The sequence below is a fragment of the Montipora capricornis genome, chromosome 14 (genome assembly GCF_036669925.1).
Source record: "Montipora capricornis isolate CH-2021 chromosome 14, ASM3666992v2, whole genome shotgun sequence".
NCBI classification, from domain to species: Eukaryota; Metazoa; Cnidaria; class Anthozoa; order Scleractinia; family Acroporidae; genus Montipora; species Montipora capricornis.
The window spans coordinates 24467134-24482133 of record NC_090896.1 but is presented as its reverse complement, the minus strand read 5'-3'; the positions used below and the strand labels follow the sequence as shown (position 1 = coordinate 24482133).

The 15000-nt window shown below is 39.7% G+C and overlaps 1 protein-coding gene across 1 annotated transcript; it reads left to right on the top strand.

Moving 5' to 3' along the window:
- The first annotated feature begins 1741 nt into the window (after positions 1 to 1741).
- On the top strand, positions 1742 to 6940 carry LOC138033326 (uncharacterized). Its single transcript, XM_068881078.1, has 9 exons — positions 1742 to 2110; positions 2738 to 3214; positions 3481 to 3683; positions 3793 to 4339; positions 4725 to 5163; positions 5394 to 5565; positions 5881 to 6029; positions 6244 to 6435; positions 6797 to 6940. Exons 1-9 carry the CDS (start codon positions 1742 to 1744, stop codon positions 6934 to 6936), a joined length of 2688 nt encoding a protein of 895 aa, XP_068737179.1. The 3' UTR covers positions 6937 to 6940.
- The last annotated feature ends 8060 nt before the right edge of the window (positions 6941 to 15000 follow it).

The following is a 15000-nucleotide window of genomic DNA, read 5'->3' as shown; positions in this document are numbered from 1 at the left end:
GTGATGTTAATTTCAAGGTAACAAGAAAATTGTTGTGCGAGCACTGATCTGTGAAGAAACTCTCTTCCAAGGACCACAAAGTCCTTTGAAATTTCTACGTTGTAGAAAAAGTGGAAAACCGAGGACGTAAATTCTAAACTGAGGGACACTAAAGTGCCTGCAATGTCTTCATCAATGCCAAATATAAAATATGCGTAACTCTTGTGAATACACATAACTAGAGGAAGTGAAAGGATAACAACTACACCAAATCCGTGAAAATCTATGATTTCTGCGCCAATGTCCTTAAAATCTCTTGTCCAAAATTAAACTCAGGGTCATAGGGCTTGTGGGGTGGAATATGGGTCCCTATAAGAGTTTGTTTCACTTTGTCTGTAATCTGGAAAATGCATTTATCAATTGTCAGCTCCATGTTGTCAGTGTTTAAGTACTTGATTGTCTGACATCTCTGTCCACTGAGGAGTCTCAGAAGAAATGTCAGCTTTAATGTGAGTTCCTTTAAGCTGAGTTCTGGGGCTGCAGGTCTTCCACGAAAATAATTAAATACAATATTCAAGTCCCAGATCGATTTGTATCGAGGTAGCGCAGGACGAAGCTCAAACATTCCTTTCATAAACCGTCAGACAATAGGTAATTGTCCAAATGGAATAGAGGAATTGATGTCGAGTTGTAAAACTGATGACAACACACTTCTAGCCGTATTGATAGCGCTGTAAGATAAACCCCTCTCGTACAGCATAGACAAAAAATCCAAGGTCAGGGGTAGGGGTGGTGACAAGACATCGTAGTGTTTTTGTTTACAAAATTCCAGCCACTTCTGGAGGTAGGTCTGATATTGTGACGTCGTCCCATCACGCCAGGATGCAACAATCGCAGCAATAGATCTGGATGTGAAGCCTAGATCCTCGAGTTGTTGCCTGACAGTAGACGGATGAGGAGACTCATTTTTCTGTGCAGTGGATGGATTGCCTCTGGAAATGCAGGAAGACTCAGAAGATTCTTGGATGGTGGAAGGGTGATTGGTGGAAGGACAAGAAGGGATGTCATAATTGGGTACCATGATTGTGTTGGCCACATTGGAACTAGCACCACCCCGACTGCTTTGTTCTGGAATGATTTTTTGAAGCACTCGAAGGACACAACTAAATGGTGGAAAACAATAAAAGTGTTTATCAGACCATGAGAAAGTAAATGCATCAATGTAAGATGTATCTGGGTCTGGTTTGAAAGAGCAGTATATAGGAAACTGTCTGTTAAGCCGGGATGCAAATAGATCAATATCTGGTTTGAAATTAAGTGCATCCAGTGCTTTGCCCAGTAGTGTGGGGTCAATCATCCATTCAGTATCCTCAGAGTGAAAATCTCTAGATTCTTTGTCAGCTCTACAATTAGAGGAGCCTGGGATATGGGCAGCAGTGAGCCATATTATATTATGTAACATACAGAATTAAAAAATTTGAACTGCAATTGAGTTACATTTATCACTGTGACATGTGCCCATATTATTAAAGTGCATATGAAGTAAAAAAATTTTTTACTGGATATGATACTTTAGCAGTTTCTTAGTACAAAAATGTAATTTTTGGTGAATACAACCTTCTTTAAGGTTTTTTTTTCGGGGCGCGAAGTTCGAATTTGGCGCTCGGATAGTGTCTCAATTTTCCGCTCGGCCAAAACGATCGCATTACAAGGATGTGACGTCATTAGTCGCGCAGAAGACACGATCGGTGGTGGAAGTATCATGGCAGAGACTAAAAAAAGACGTCCTGGTAAAACGTATTGTGCTGCTGGCGGCCCCGGCGCTGTAAATTGCGCTAACAAGACCGGCACGCCGGGAATTACTATGCATTATTTTCCGAAGGACGAAACTTTACGGCAGAAGTGGGCTCGGTTTGTCCGAATTCACAGGAAAGATTTCGTCTCGACAAAATCTTCAGCACTGTGTTCGGCGCATTTCGATGAAACGTGCTTTCATTCTAAGAGCATTGCTGCTTTCGACGCGAGCGGAAATCCTGTAAACCAAAAACGGCGTTTCATTCTTGGATCTATTCCTTCCAAAGATACAGTTGTGCCATACACGTCTCCCTTGACCTCGCGAAAGCGCCGAATGGTGAGTAGACAACAGTAATCTCATGCTATAAGATACCTAAGCTAAATGCAGGCCCTCGGCCTACAGTTGTAGTTGTTATGAAATCACATCGGCGTAAGTTATCCATTAATTTCCTGAAAAGCCAATTGTGACCTTTCCTGCGCGATTTGTTTCGTTTGTAAGGTTCTCTTTTTATTGTTTTATTGTGAACGGGTCAACAACTTCGATCCCTTTTGCTGGACGCACTGTTGACGCTTCCGGTTGGTTAATAGCGGAAGGAATACTATTATGTGATGCGAACATGTGAAAAAGATGAATGCTTTCTTTGCTGACTAGAATGCCGTATTTGGCTTGTCTGCAGAATAACAGGCCCACTTATTTGCATAATGTTTGCCGTGGAACTCTTTGAAGCTTTCGATACGTATGAATAATTATCAAATACACCGGAAGTAACACTCGATCTTTTAAAATCCAAATGGTACAATATGCCAACAAAATATATTGGACAAAATGCAGTATAACTGAATCATACGGATTTTAAGTTATTTTACAATAATTAACTAGATGCTTGTCTTTCATTTGCGGCTGATATGTTGAAAGGGCACATTAAGTGATTCAATGTCGTCTTTGGTCAACATAATTTTTCAGATCAAAAGAGATGCACTTTTTGGAAGTGATGGTGCTACTTCAGTAAAACGGAGAAAGATTCTCCCTATTACTGAAACTCCATGTACCAGCACTACTGAACCAGCTATGACTGAGTATGCTAGACCAGATACAAGTTCAGGTGGCCCAGCTGGCATTGAGACTCCTGGCTCCAGTTCCGTGTGTTTTGATGTTGATGTCACTCCTGTGTCAGTTTCTACTGAAGCACAAGATAGAGAAGCTGAAACGGCTTTTTCAAGCTTATCTATTGTAAGACCAGGCTCCATAGCCTCAACGCAACCCACGCCATCAGGGTCTGGTTTTCAGACTAGCTCTTCGACTTCAAATAAAAGAAAAGTACCCTGCACAAAGTGTTCTGGCAGGGCAAAGAAGCTCAAGTCCCTTCGGAAGAAACACAGCCGGCTCCAGAAGAAACTTGAGAAACTAAAAGAAAAATGTAATCAACTTCTGGTTCAACAGGTAGGCTCAATCCACTATCTTGTGATGTGACTGCATGCATGTAACTTTAAGTTTGTTTTCTTGTTCATGGAGAATACATGTATGTAACAAGCTTTTTGTCAGGGGAACACACGAGCTGTGAGACCTCCAACTTACTGCACTGATCACTTGCCAAATTATGTATATATGTGTTTTCGGTTGTAAAATGGGATCTACCTCAAGTAGTGGACTGTGCTAAGGAGTCATAATTTTGTAGTCCCTTATTTAATTAATCTTTGGGTTGTTAGAATGATGATCCAAAGGACCTAACAAGAGAAGATAACCCTGAAGAAATCAAAGAAGAAAAGGAGGATGCCGAATCATCTGACAGTGAACCTCAGGATGATGATGAAGAGGGCATTGAATGGTTCCAGCAGGAGGAGAGTTCGGAGGCATTCAGCTCACAAAGTGAAGATGAAAGAGAAGAAGATGAAACAGCAAATACCATAACGTAAATTATGTGCATGCTTTGAATGTGAACTTGTGGTCATGCTTCAGAATGTAAATATACATAGGTAAGAAAAGCTAGTAAAACTTATCATCTTTAAATTTTCATTCAGGGTTGACCAGGGAACTCCAGCACAAGATGAGCCTAAGTTTATTGTGTTCTTCACCCAGCTTTTGGGACTGTTTTCTCTGTTTTGCTTTAAATGTAGAACAAGTGGTCCAAGAGTAACCATGAAACAGAGGGGAACCATGGTGATTGCAAGTCAGCAATGTCAACATTGTGGCGATGATGCCTTTGTGTGGAAATCCCAGCCCATGACCCTTGGAGGAAAACATCCCCTTGGAAACATATTGTTAAGTTTTTCTATACTGATGGCTGGAGCATCTATCAGCAAAGTGTTACTGGTGTTCAAGCACATGGGCTTGTCAGCTTTCTCTGCGAGAACATTTTTTTACCATCAAAGGAGCTTTCTATTTCCAGCTGTGATTAGCTATTGGGAACAGTACCAAGCAGGCCTCATTTCTAAACTTAAGGAACTGAAAGATGTTGTGTGGAGTGGAGACGGGCGTTTCGATTCAATGGGCCACAGTGCTAAATTTGGAGCCTACTCAATGTTCTCTAACACCCTTCTCAAAATTGTGCATTTTGAAATTCTGCAGGTAGCAAGTCCAAACAGTTAAATATTTAAATTAAATGACTAGCTATGTAAAGATATTGTTGCTTTAGATGAAATTGACCAATCATCACCATGACAGTGGATTCCAGAAAATCAAATGTCAAGGAAGTAAAAATTTAACACTGTAGTTTTTTGGGGGGGAGGGGGGGGGGGGGGTGGCAAGTTGAAGTGTCTGATATTTTTATGTAGTTCATCTTCTGACTTTTTCTAATTCTTACTTACTTTTCAAAGTGTTCCTATGTAACCCAACTTGCTTTTATTTGGCAATATCGTCTATTACATGTCAGTTTTCATCCCTTTTTATTTGCTAACGACAAATTATCATTTAGTTATGAACAAATTATTATCAGTTTTTAATCTCTCTGCAGGCAAACGAAACTGGTAGCAGCACTGCCATGGAGCTTGAAGGGGCAAAACGTTGCTTTTCTTATCTTCAAACTGCTGGCGTTTCCATTAAAGTTTTCATTTCTGACAGACACAGGGGAATTGCCAAATGGATACGGGAATGCCAAACAAGTTGTGCCCACTTCTTTGACATCTGGCATGTGGCACGCTCAATTGGAAAGGCAATGACAAAACTGGGGAAAGAGAAAGGTTGTGAAAAAATTGCTGACTGGGTCAAAGGTGCACGTAACCATTTGTATTGGTGTGCCACATCTACAAAGCAGGGGTTTGAAGAGTTGATCGCAGCAAAGTGGATGTCATTCATGCAGCATGTGGCCAATAAACACAACAATCATGAATCTTCCCTGTTCAACAAATGTGCTCATGATGATCAGATTGAAAATCGAAGATGGATCAAGATAGGTGAATTATAGTCAGTCTTGTTTGGTAGTAATATAGTTTTGGAGCTAGGCATTTACCATTGATAAACCCATAGTACACAAAAAATTATTGTAATCCAGAATTATAGCATTAATTCAAAATGATATTGAATTGTTTTGGTCCTTACTCAAAAAATAACAACAAGAACAGGGACTTCCTGAATCAAATAGTTTTGTACGGTTAAACATGCATTATCTTTTACCTTCTTTTAGGAACTAAGGGTTACGACAAACTCAGCAGCCTCCTAACTAATGTGCGTCTGGTTAATGACATTAAGAAACTGTCTGCTGATGCCCAGACTAGTTGTCTTGAAGGCTTTCACTCAACCTTGAACCACTGGCATCCAAAGATGGTTTGCTTTTCTTGGCTTGGGACTTTTTGCAGGTATAGTACACCAAAATGGTTACAATTGCTATTGACACATGCATTCCCTGGCCCTGGTCAAAGGAAGGGTAATGCTATCTAACAGAGAAATTGCTATCCAGTGAGGCATAGTTTTTACTGTAGATGTGTTTTCTATTGTCTGGTTGCTCTATCTCTAGGTTTTGTCACTGTCATCTGCCCTGATACTGTTTGTTATATGAATGTTTTTGCTTGGGAAAATTCATCAGTTTAACTCAGTGTGAATTCATGGTTTTATTTTGTTTCCATTTTAGTTATAATTTCATGTTGTCATTGTGTTTCGTTACATATTAATAGGCACATTTTGGCCTCTTTGCACTTCAATGAGAACGTACAACGACAAACAAAGATATCTGTTGATGGAGAGGAGTACTTAAAAGTAACCTATCCTAAATTTAAGCTGGGCGATGAGGTTGTCCGTGAGGTCACAGTGCCACCAACTTATGGTATGTTTCCAGTTTCAAATACACAGGGATGTTTTCTACTAGCTGCGTTATTTCATATGTCACTTGAAGTTTCATTCCAGTCATCCATGTAACAATGTCTAATGCCTGCCTTCATTCGTTTTTATTGTATATGTAGTACCTTAATTTCACATGTTCATGTAGTACAGTAACAGTTCTTTTATTGACATTGTGATCATCATTGGTGTTTTAATAGATTATGTCCAAGAAATAAAGGGGAAACTTTTCAACACCTCAAGGTTAGAGCTTACAAATGTGGTAGACAGGTACAGTGCAAAGGTTCCACCTTCACTCAGTTCACAGTTTAAGGACAGGATGAAAAAAGCAGATGCTGTTGAAAGCTACAAAAAGAGACAGAAAAGACAAGCTACACAGCTGTATCCTGCAGGTGAAACATGAATATCCAACTAATTATAGCAACTAAAGAACATGTAAACGCTAGCACCCAGCTGGGGGGAGAGGGTGCTCCCTTAAAATTCAAAATAAGTATGTACAGCAAAGGCTCTGAAGCCCTTTCTCTATTTCAGGATAAAGAAAATCAAACTTGATACCCTTTTAAGACCCAAACCCTGCTAATTGATGCCCTATGACTTTGCACAGAGGGCCATATATAAAAAAAACCTATATACCATACCAAATGACATGCACAAGATTATGCTTAGAGGGTCATACCAAAAAAAATAACACCTGAGTGTTTAATATACATATATGCATTTTATTTAAAAAAATGAAAATTTTGCTTTTTGTAGGTGAGGAGCAAGACCAGTTGCGAGCAAGTACAGTTTCATCTGAAGCACCACCTAAGAAGAAGAGAAAAAAGCCAACATGTGCAAAATGTGGAAAGCCAAAAAAGGGGCATAAAGCTGCTCTCTGCATAGACCAGAGTTAAATAGACTTGCTTTGATTAAATTGGCTTCTACTTTATGAATTCATAATTTTCTATGTGTCAAAGTTTGATTCAATTCATTATACTGCAAAGTGGTTTACCCCCCTTTTATGATTATATTTAGGGAACTTAAATATATCACACAGCAATGTTGAATACTGTCAAGGCCCAATCAGAGCTATTATTACATGTGATACAGTTAAATTTGATTTCACTTTGTTAAAACACTACTTTCAAATACCTAGGTAGGTGCCTGCTATGTCGTGTTACGTGTACATTTGAGATTAAACAAGAGAGTAGTTCAACAATTCAATTCAAAGGCACTTAATTAATAGACCTATGTGATGGGCCATCACGTTAGGATGCAAATGGCCTCCATGCAGCTGTCTGCAATGTTCAAAGTTACAATGGAACCTTTTTTCTCTGTACTCCACAAAATATGAATACACGCCACATGAAAGTTTATGGACAATTTTAGGGGGGAGGGGAGGGAGTGTGAAAAGCAAAATGGTGCAAAGTAAACCCAATGGGAATACACCCACCTACCATGAGGGAGGGGGGTGATATTTTACGGAATAACATGTTACTATTATGTTATAAAAAAATGTCAATCTCTTTGCTGCCCAGGCTGGTAGCCTCTTGTCATCTCAGTTGGATACTTCTGCCTGATAACATTATAGACACAGGATGGAAGAGGTCTTGTATTGTCCCAACCTAGGTAGCCACAAATCCATCGTACAAGCCATCTGTATGATATTGCTCTCAACATTCTAGAACAGAAGATTGATTGTCCTCAATAAAACGCAAAAGTACATGTGCCTAAGAGGAAAGGTTATGTTCAAATGTGTTTGTCATAAGCTATAAAATAATGCAAGGTAGCGAGTACAAGACAACAATGCAAAGGCTTGGTTTATTCCTTTTGATCTTCGAGTACAATAAAGAATCCCCGTAAGTTGACTAAGGATGCGTTCCTTGTGGGTTGATCTGGATCAGAATCAGTGATAAAAGACCTGTCTGGATCATATGGTACATCAAATGAATCGGTGAATTCACTCTGGTCATGGATTCACCGGTTCCTTTGATGCACCATGATCCAGATCACCCCAAAGGAAGGCATCCTTAAATGTAAACGCGGCGAACCTTATTCAATCTACTTTTGACACTCACTGGTTTTCTGTCTGGCCATCTCGGCGACGGTAGCCTCGTCCATTCTTATCTCTAAGTAGGGCTCCAACCTGCAACAGCACTGTTCTGTTGGTCATTGCAGCGAAGTCATCATGCTTTGTGATGCATTTTATACGCTCGATACTTCCATCGAAGGTTAATTTCTGGCGGACCTGAGCAATTTCACGGCAGCATCTGTGCTCCAAGACGCCAGCTAAATTCCCCGTGGCACATTCTTCACATGTACACCTACAAAACATACACAGGACTGACGAAACTAACAAAAAAAACTGCGTAAGGGTAAGCCACGAAGCTCCTCAAGTTAGAATGTATTTCGCCCTAGCGTTAGAAAACGAATTAGTAATTTACTAACCAATCATTTACAGCAACTTGGCTTTCAAATCGTGCACGTAATGTGGCAGGAGTAAGACCATCTTGGTCAGCTTCATCGTCTTCGCCATCGTCGCTCGCATGTGCCAAAGGTTCTTCGGCGTAAGGCTGAAGATGCCAACAATTTCCATTTCGTCCGAACTGCTGCTTTCAGATCCACTTGCGATCGAAGATGACTCTTCAGTGGAAGTAGTTTCATCACTTTCAGACATTATGACGGTGAAAACAACAAGAATTATATCGAAGAACTCCACGACCACTGGAAGCAACTATGTGCGAAATGAATGTTTACGCGTCTCTGCGCGACTAGTGACGTCAGCAAAGCCAAACGAGGGCCTTATTCGACCCCAGTCCCCTGAGACACGATTTTGGCGAATTTTGGGATTTTAGAGTGCGAAATATCGCCTTTTTCGAGGTTTCATTCAAATTTCTTTGTTCTTTTCCAAAATAAGATACACTAAGCTACAAATTAAGACAAAAATTTTTTTTACTTCATATGCACTTTAATGACAGAAACCGCAGTGGTGTTGTCAATCATGATTTTCACATGCTTTCCTGAAAGTGAACTTTGAAAACATTTTAAAGTAAAAAGGGCTGCCAAAAGCTCAAGGCAGTTGATGTGATTCTCAGCCTCAGAAGGTGACCATCTTCCCCCTGTTGAAGTGGCATTCATGACAGCACCCCAACCCATAAGGGAGGCATCCGAATACAGTGTGATATCTACTGGGGGATGGCAAAGGTCATTATAACTATCATCCAGGTTATGTAACCACCACTTCATATCAGCAACTCCTTTCTGGGAGACAGACATCAGGGCATCAAAATCGCCCTTTGATTGTTTAAGTGCCCTAATCTTGTCCATTTCAAGGGACCTATAATAAAGTGTACCATATTTAACACCTGGGAAACTTGAAATTAGATAACCAATAATCCGTGCAATGTCTCGGATCTTGACTGAATATGAATTACGTATGGCAGAGAGCAAGACCTCTTTGGTCTTACGTATCTTATCTTCAGTAAGTCTGACTATCATTTTGATGGAGTCAATGACAAAACCTAGGAAAGTATTTTTCTGTTGCGGTATGAGAACAGACTTTTCTGGGTGGACAACAAGTCCACGGTCATCGAACATCCTGATACAGTCAATAACATTAATTACACATCCCTGATATGTGCTGCCCTGTAAGTAGAAATCGTCAATATATCCACTGATAATGTGGTTTAAAAGCCTTAATGGTGGCTTCATCATTTTTGTGAATTTACGAGGGCAAGTTGATAAACCATTAGGGAACACTGTATATTTATTGAGCAATCCATCAAATGTGAACTTAAGATACTTCTGAAAATCAGAATGAATTTTCACACTATAGTAAGCGTCCTTCAGATCTAAAGACACCATCCAACAGTTAGGTGTCACTAATTTGAGGATAGTGTGAATTGTGTCCATTTTGAAATGTGAGTTCTTTATAAACAAGTTTAAATGCTTTAAATTCAGAATAAGTCTACAATCTTGGACAAAAAGGGTTGAGAATAATAAAAACAGGGGTTATTTTGCGCACTACGTCCTCAATATCGCACATTATTAGCGATCCCCCTCCCCCCTACAACCAATGTTGATAAGCCCAGATTCGACATGCTTTGTTTCGTCTAGCAACATTGATCAGGGGGGGGGGGGGGTGGGGGCAAAAAGAGAGCTTATTTTTCATACTCGTGATCGGAGTTTAGTCCAAAAGCAGAGTTTTCTCAACAATTTTGTCCAAGATTGTAACATTCCCATCCTTTTTTGGCACAGTAAATATTGGTGAAATGAATTCACCAGGCTCGTGGTTACATGAGTCAACAACCCCTTTGTCTTGGAGACTTTTAATTTCTTTGTCAACTAAACTCATGTATCTCTAGGTATAGAGTTAGGCGGATGTGACACCTGAGAAGGTGGATCAGAAAGAAATTCTATGCGATCTCCAGAAATAATTTGGAGAATACTAGCATCAGACGTTAACCTCTCCCATTTATGACAAAAGGAAGTCAACTGTCCTCCTTTAAAGGAGTTGACCTTAGCTGTAAAATGAGGGATGAGGTGAGAAACCACAAAAGGGGAGAACTCATTTACCTTGGACTTGATGTTATTCAATTCTTGGTGAATTTGAAGTAGACGTAAGTGCTTTCTCTGAAGCATTGGCGGACCGACTTGATTTGCTTGCATCCCGCTTTGCTCTTTTGGAAATTGAATCCGTTTCAGTTGACTTACGTTTTTTCTCAACAAGGTCGCGAAGCATAGGAGGTAAGGTTCTCCTGCATAGCAGTTAGAACCGATAGAAGACTTTTGGAAACATTGCTTCTATCCTCTAGATTAGCAGGATCCGTTGGGATGTTCTGCTCAGAGTCATTATCGTTGCTCGTGGCGGCCATTTCCTGAATGAAAATGGCGGGAAAAACGTGAGAGCGAAAAAACTGCAATTCAGGGCTAAATATGTACTTAGCTCTTCGAGGAAATATGATGTTATACAATACCCCAATGACTGGGTGATTTGCTGTTTCGTATCGATCGGGTTGAGGGGGAATTTCGATGATAAATGTGAGATAAAGTAGTCAACCAGCCCTTTCTTGACACAAGGTCCACACAACTGATTTGACGCATGCGCTACACTCTCTCTCGCACCACTCCGTAACTACCTATGGCTGATGACGAAATAGAATTGTGGTGGAGTATAAAGCCGGTTAGACACGAGCAAGTTTTCATTGACAAGTTCTGACCTGGATAATTTTATTTGCTAGTGTGTGCACTAGTTCAAAAGCTTTAGCATGCTAGCTTTTGAACAAGTGCACTTGTCAAGGGAAAATTGACACATTGCAGAACTTGCCCGTATGTACGGGTCGACAAGGAAAACTTGTCAAGAAAATTGAGAAATTGCGGGTGCACAGCGGTCTTGTTCTTGTGTGTGACTCACTGTAATGGCGCCGATGGCGCCCCGTGGTTTGTTTGTTTGTTTTTTTTTTGTCGTCCGCTGTGTAATTGTTTTGCTGGCTACAGTGAAAACTTTTTAATTCGTTCACACCGGCAAATAAGACTTGTCAAGGCAAAACTCATCAAAGAAAAGTTGTCGTTCATACACATGAGCATATGAACATTATCAAAGAAAACTTGCTCGTGTGAAACGGGCTTAATGTGATTACTTCATTGTTTTCTTTCAGCTGATGATGACTTTGAAAGTGAGTCTCAAGTAAGGAGTAGGGTATGGCCTGGTATCAATTTCTTGCAAAGTTAGAATTTGCACAAACTCTTCCCTTTTGCTTTTACTAGGATCGATCGCATCGCCAGCGCGTAGGATTGCGCTGTCCGGATATTTAAAGGCGACTAGGAATTTAGGTCTTTAGGAGTTTTGTTTTGTTTCGTTACCTACTGATTGGAAGCGGTCACTCCTTTCTTATGCGAATGTATTTAATTCGGAAGCGCGTTTTCTAAGGGACTGTTCGTTCCCCACCCCAGTTTATGCCACTGGCCCAAAATTTCAGCCCGGGCTGCAAAAGGAGCGTAAACATGCGCGCCAATTATCTTTTGGCATCTCAGTAAAGTTCTCCCGCAAATTTGCGTTTTGCGCCCGGGATGAAATTCATCATGTAATCGGGCCCTAATTTGTGTAATAAATTTGCTTCTAGAACTAAATGCTAGTGATTGATATATAGCACTATTTCCTTGAATTTTTTTTTATCACGCTTTTTGTGTGTTCTGATACCTTTTGCTTTGGCGTCAACAAGTAATTCTTGGTGGTCGTCTTGCTTCAAGAACGTTAAGAGCCGTGAAGTTTCTTTCGGGAAGATTTTCCTTTTGCATTTTCTTTTGTTTCAAATCTCTCCTCGCCGAAAATTGCACCCAGTTTATCTACCGGTATCAAAATTTGGAAACTCGCCATTGTCCATGTTGTGTAAATTTGCAATTCTTTTACGAGAACAAACTTTGACAATTTCTCCGACATGGTGGGGATTGCTGAGCGTTGCATTACATATTACTGACATCATTTTCATTGTCAATACTCTTGTTGACAACGGCTCTCGACCAGTGAGCTCGCGAGAATTTCTGCAGTTATTGTAAAGACTAAAATCGAGTTTAGTGCTCGTTATCCTCGGCCTAAAAAGCACTACAATATTGAAGTAAGTAAGATAAAAGTACTTCAATATTTAGCAATATCACCGGTATTTAGTAGTATCAAATTGCATGTTCAAAGAGATAAATAAGTCACATATTGCCCGGGGGGGGGGGGGGGGTACTTAACAAAGTTTAATACGGGGACGCTCCGCTCCGAAGTCCAACCCCTTACCCTTTTATATACCATTTTGGCAGAAAAGGTACCCCTTTTATATACCTTTTATTGGAAGAAGGTACCCCTTTCACATAGCTACTTTAAGAAGTCTTGTTTTCATTTTCATGTAGTCCTTAATAAATAAACCGATACAGCCATAAGTAGCGTCTATTCGAAATAATATAATTAAAGGCCCTTTTAGATACCTAAATGACCGATTTCCCTACCCTTTTATATACCTCAACTTGTGAAATCCCTACCCTTTTATATACCTGAAGCCTGAAAAAGGTAACCCTTTCAGGCGGAGCCTTCCCGTATAGGCCACCACACCCCCCCTCCCAATCCAGGGAACTTTTAGGGAATATTGTTCTCAAAACAAAGCTCAATTTAATATATCTGCAAAACGGCAACAAAAGGGTTGAAAAAACGGATTTTAAGACCCCCACATTTCACCTATTCCAGCGCATTAATGAAAGTAAGCATTCTGTCATTGGTAAACATTTGCGGGACGTACACATTCTGAGGAACAAAGATCTCCGTCACCAGTTTACAATCGTCAAGAAATGCCGTCGGAAGCTGGATCAGTTGTTTAATTTATGAAATCTTCTTTATCCAAAACAAAAAGCAACACTTAAGGAGGCTAAATAGTTTCTCCTTTCTTCAAACAAATAAACATATTCTGTTTTTAGATACAGTTAGGGTAATCATATCAAGACAAAATTTGGCCAGGGTTTTAAGTACCCATCATAGATTTCTCACATAACATTTTCCTCCAATATAACGTTAGCCTTAAAATCAACATATATTGTCTTTTTTGAAAAACGGGACGGTGAAATCTTCCCATTCAGCGTTACCAGATAATGTTAGAAATAATCTCTGAAATATTTTACATTTCAACAAAATCTGTAGGTCAGTTTTTGAGAAAAATAAGTTTTTTTGAAGTGTGTCGCTAATTTTTTTTTTTTTCACCTACAGAATTTTTTTAAATTTGAAAGACAAACGTTTTAAATTAATCTAAGCTAACATGCAAAAAATGAAAAAAATTTACCGTCCGGAAGCTGAGATTTAAGGGAGTAAAGTTGAAAAATCAGGAAAAATGAGGGGGTTACAAGATCAGCATTTACGCATGCGTCACCTGCTCATTCGAGTGCACGCGCGAGTGGATGCATGGAAACCGTTTGTGTAGAATGTTCGTAGTTTTCGTGAATAGGAGATGTCTATTCATATTCATATATATAGGAATTAGAAGAAAGGTGAGCAAAAATTAGCGGTATTTGCTTATTTCTGGTGACCCATTTGAATCACGAGCTGACGCGAGCAGCTTACGAATAAGCTTACGAATTGCATGTGTGGCTTACGCACGCGCGCTCAGCTGAAAACCCTTGCCGGGCCTCCTTAAAGTGCACATGACTCGAAATTTCACCACCATTTTTTATTTTAAAATCTAAAGTGTAATGGTCTAAGGAGCATTTCTGTACAAAAACAATTTAAGACGAAATCCGATAGAAAATCGAGCAATTTCGGTTTTTAGTGGACAAAAATCTGGTACCCGAATAATTTTAAGTATTTTGCAGTCCTTTTTACATTTACTGAAAGCTAAAGATATAAATATTTGCCTGAAATAACACCGAAAACAGTTTCCCATGGGAACGAGAAAAATTAAATTTCAACGTTCAGAGAAATTGTGCAAACACAGGTAAAATCTTATCATCAGTTTCATTTCACCAGTACATTCAAGTGTTTCTTACGAAGTTCAACAGTTGTTTTTGACGTTTCGTGTTGCTAGAAATGATTTTTTTGAGAAGATATTTAAAACAGTCGTAAAGAAGTTTGCAATGCTATGTTTAAAATCTTGGTACAAGATTTTTCTCCACTTGTTACTCGAACTTCTGAGGGATTCCGTCTTAATTTTTGTTCCAAGAACTTTTCTAAAATGCGAAAAAACCTCGCGTATTTTTGAGGAAAATATGAGACAAAGGCCTGGGATCGAGTTGAGGATTTCGGCGTCATCGGTTGTGTAAACTTGCAACTCGTGCGAAGATTCAGTGCAGTTGTGAGAGTATTTCACTCATACATTTCTGATTTAAAGCGGCAAAAGCGCACACAGCAATATAGAGTATTCCCTGATCTTCTCTACTGGCAGTTGTAGTTAAGTTATTTAACGAAGAGCGGAAGTGACCCTCAGAGTCACGTGATTTGTGTTGTATCAAAGAAT

What these genes read in the sequence shown, in the direction of transcription:
- LOC138033326 (XM_068881078.1), top strand. Translation starts at nt 1,742, where the DNA reads ATGGCAGAGACTAAAAAAAGACGTCCTGGTAAAACGTATTGTGCTGCT. An exon ending in CACAGTGCCACCAACTTATG is followed by an intron (nt 6,030 to 6,243) that starts GTATGTTTCCAG and finishes GTGTTTTAATAG; the next exon opens with ATTATGTCCAAGAAATAAAG. An exon ending in TACACAGCTGTATCCTGCAG is followed by an intron (nt 6,436 to 6,796) that starts GTGAAACATGAA and finishes TGCTTTTTGTAG; the next exon opens with GTGAGGAGCAAGACCAGTTG.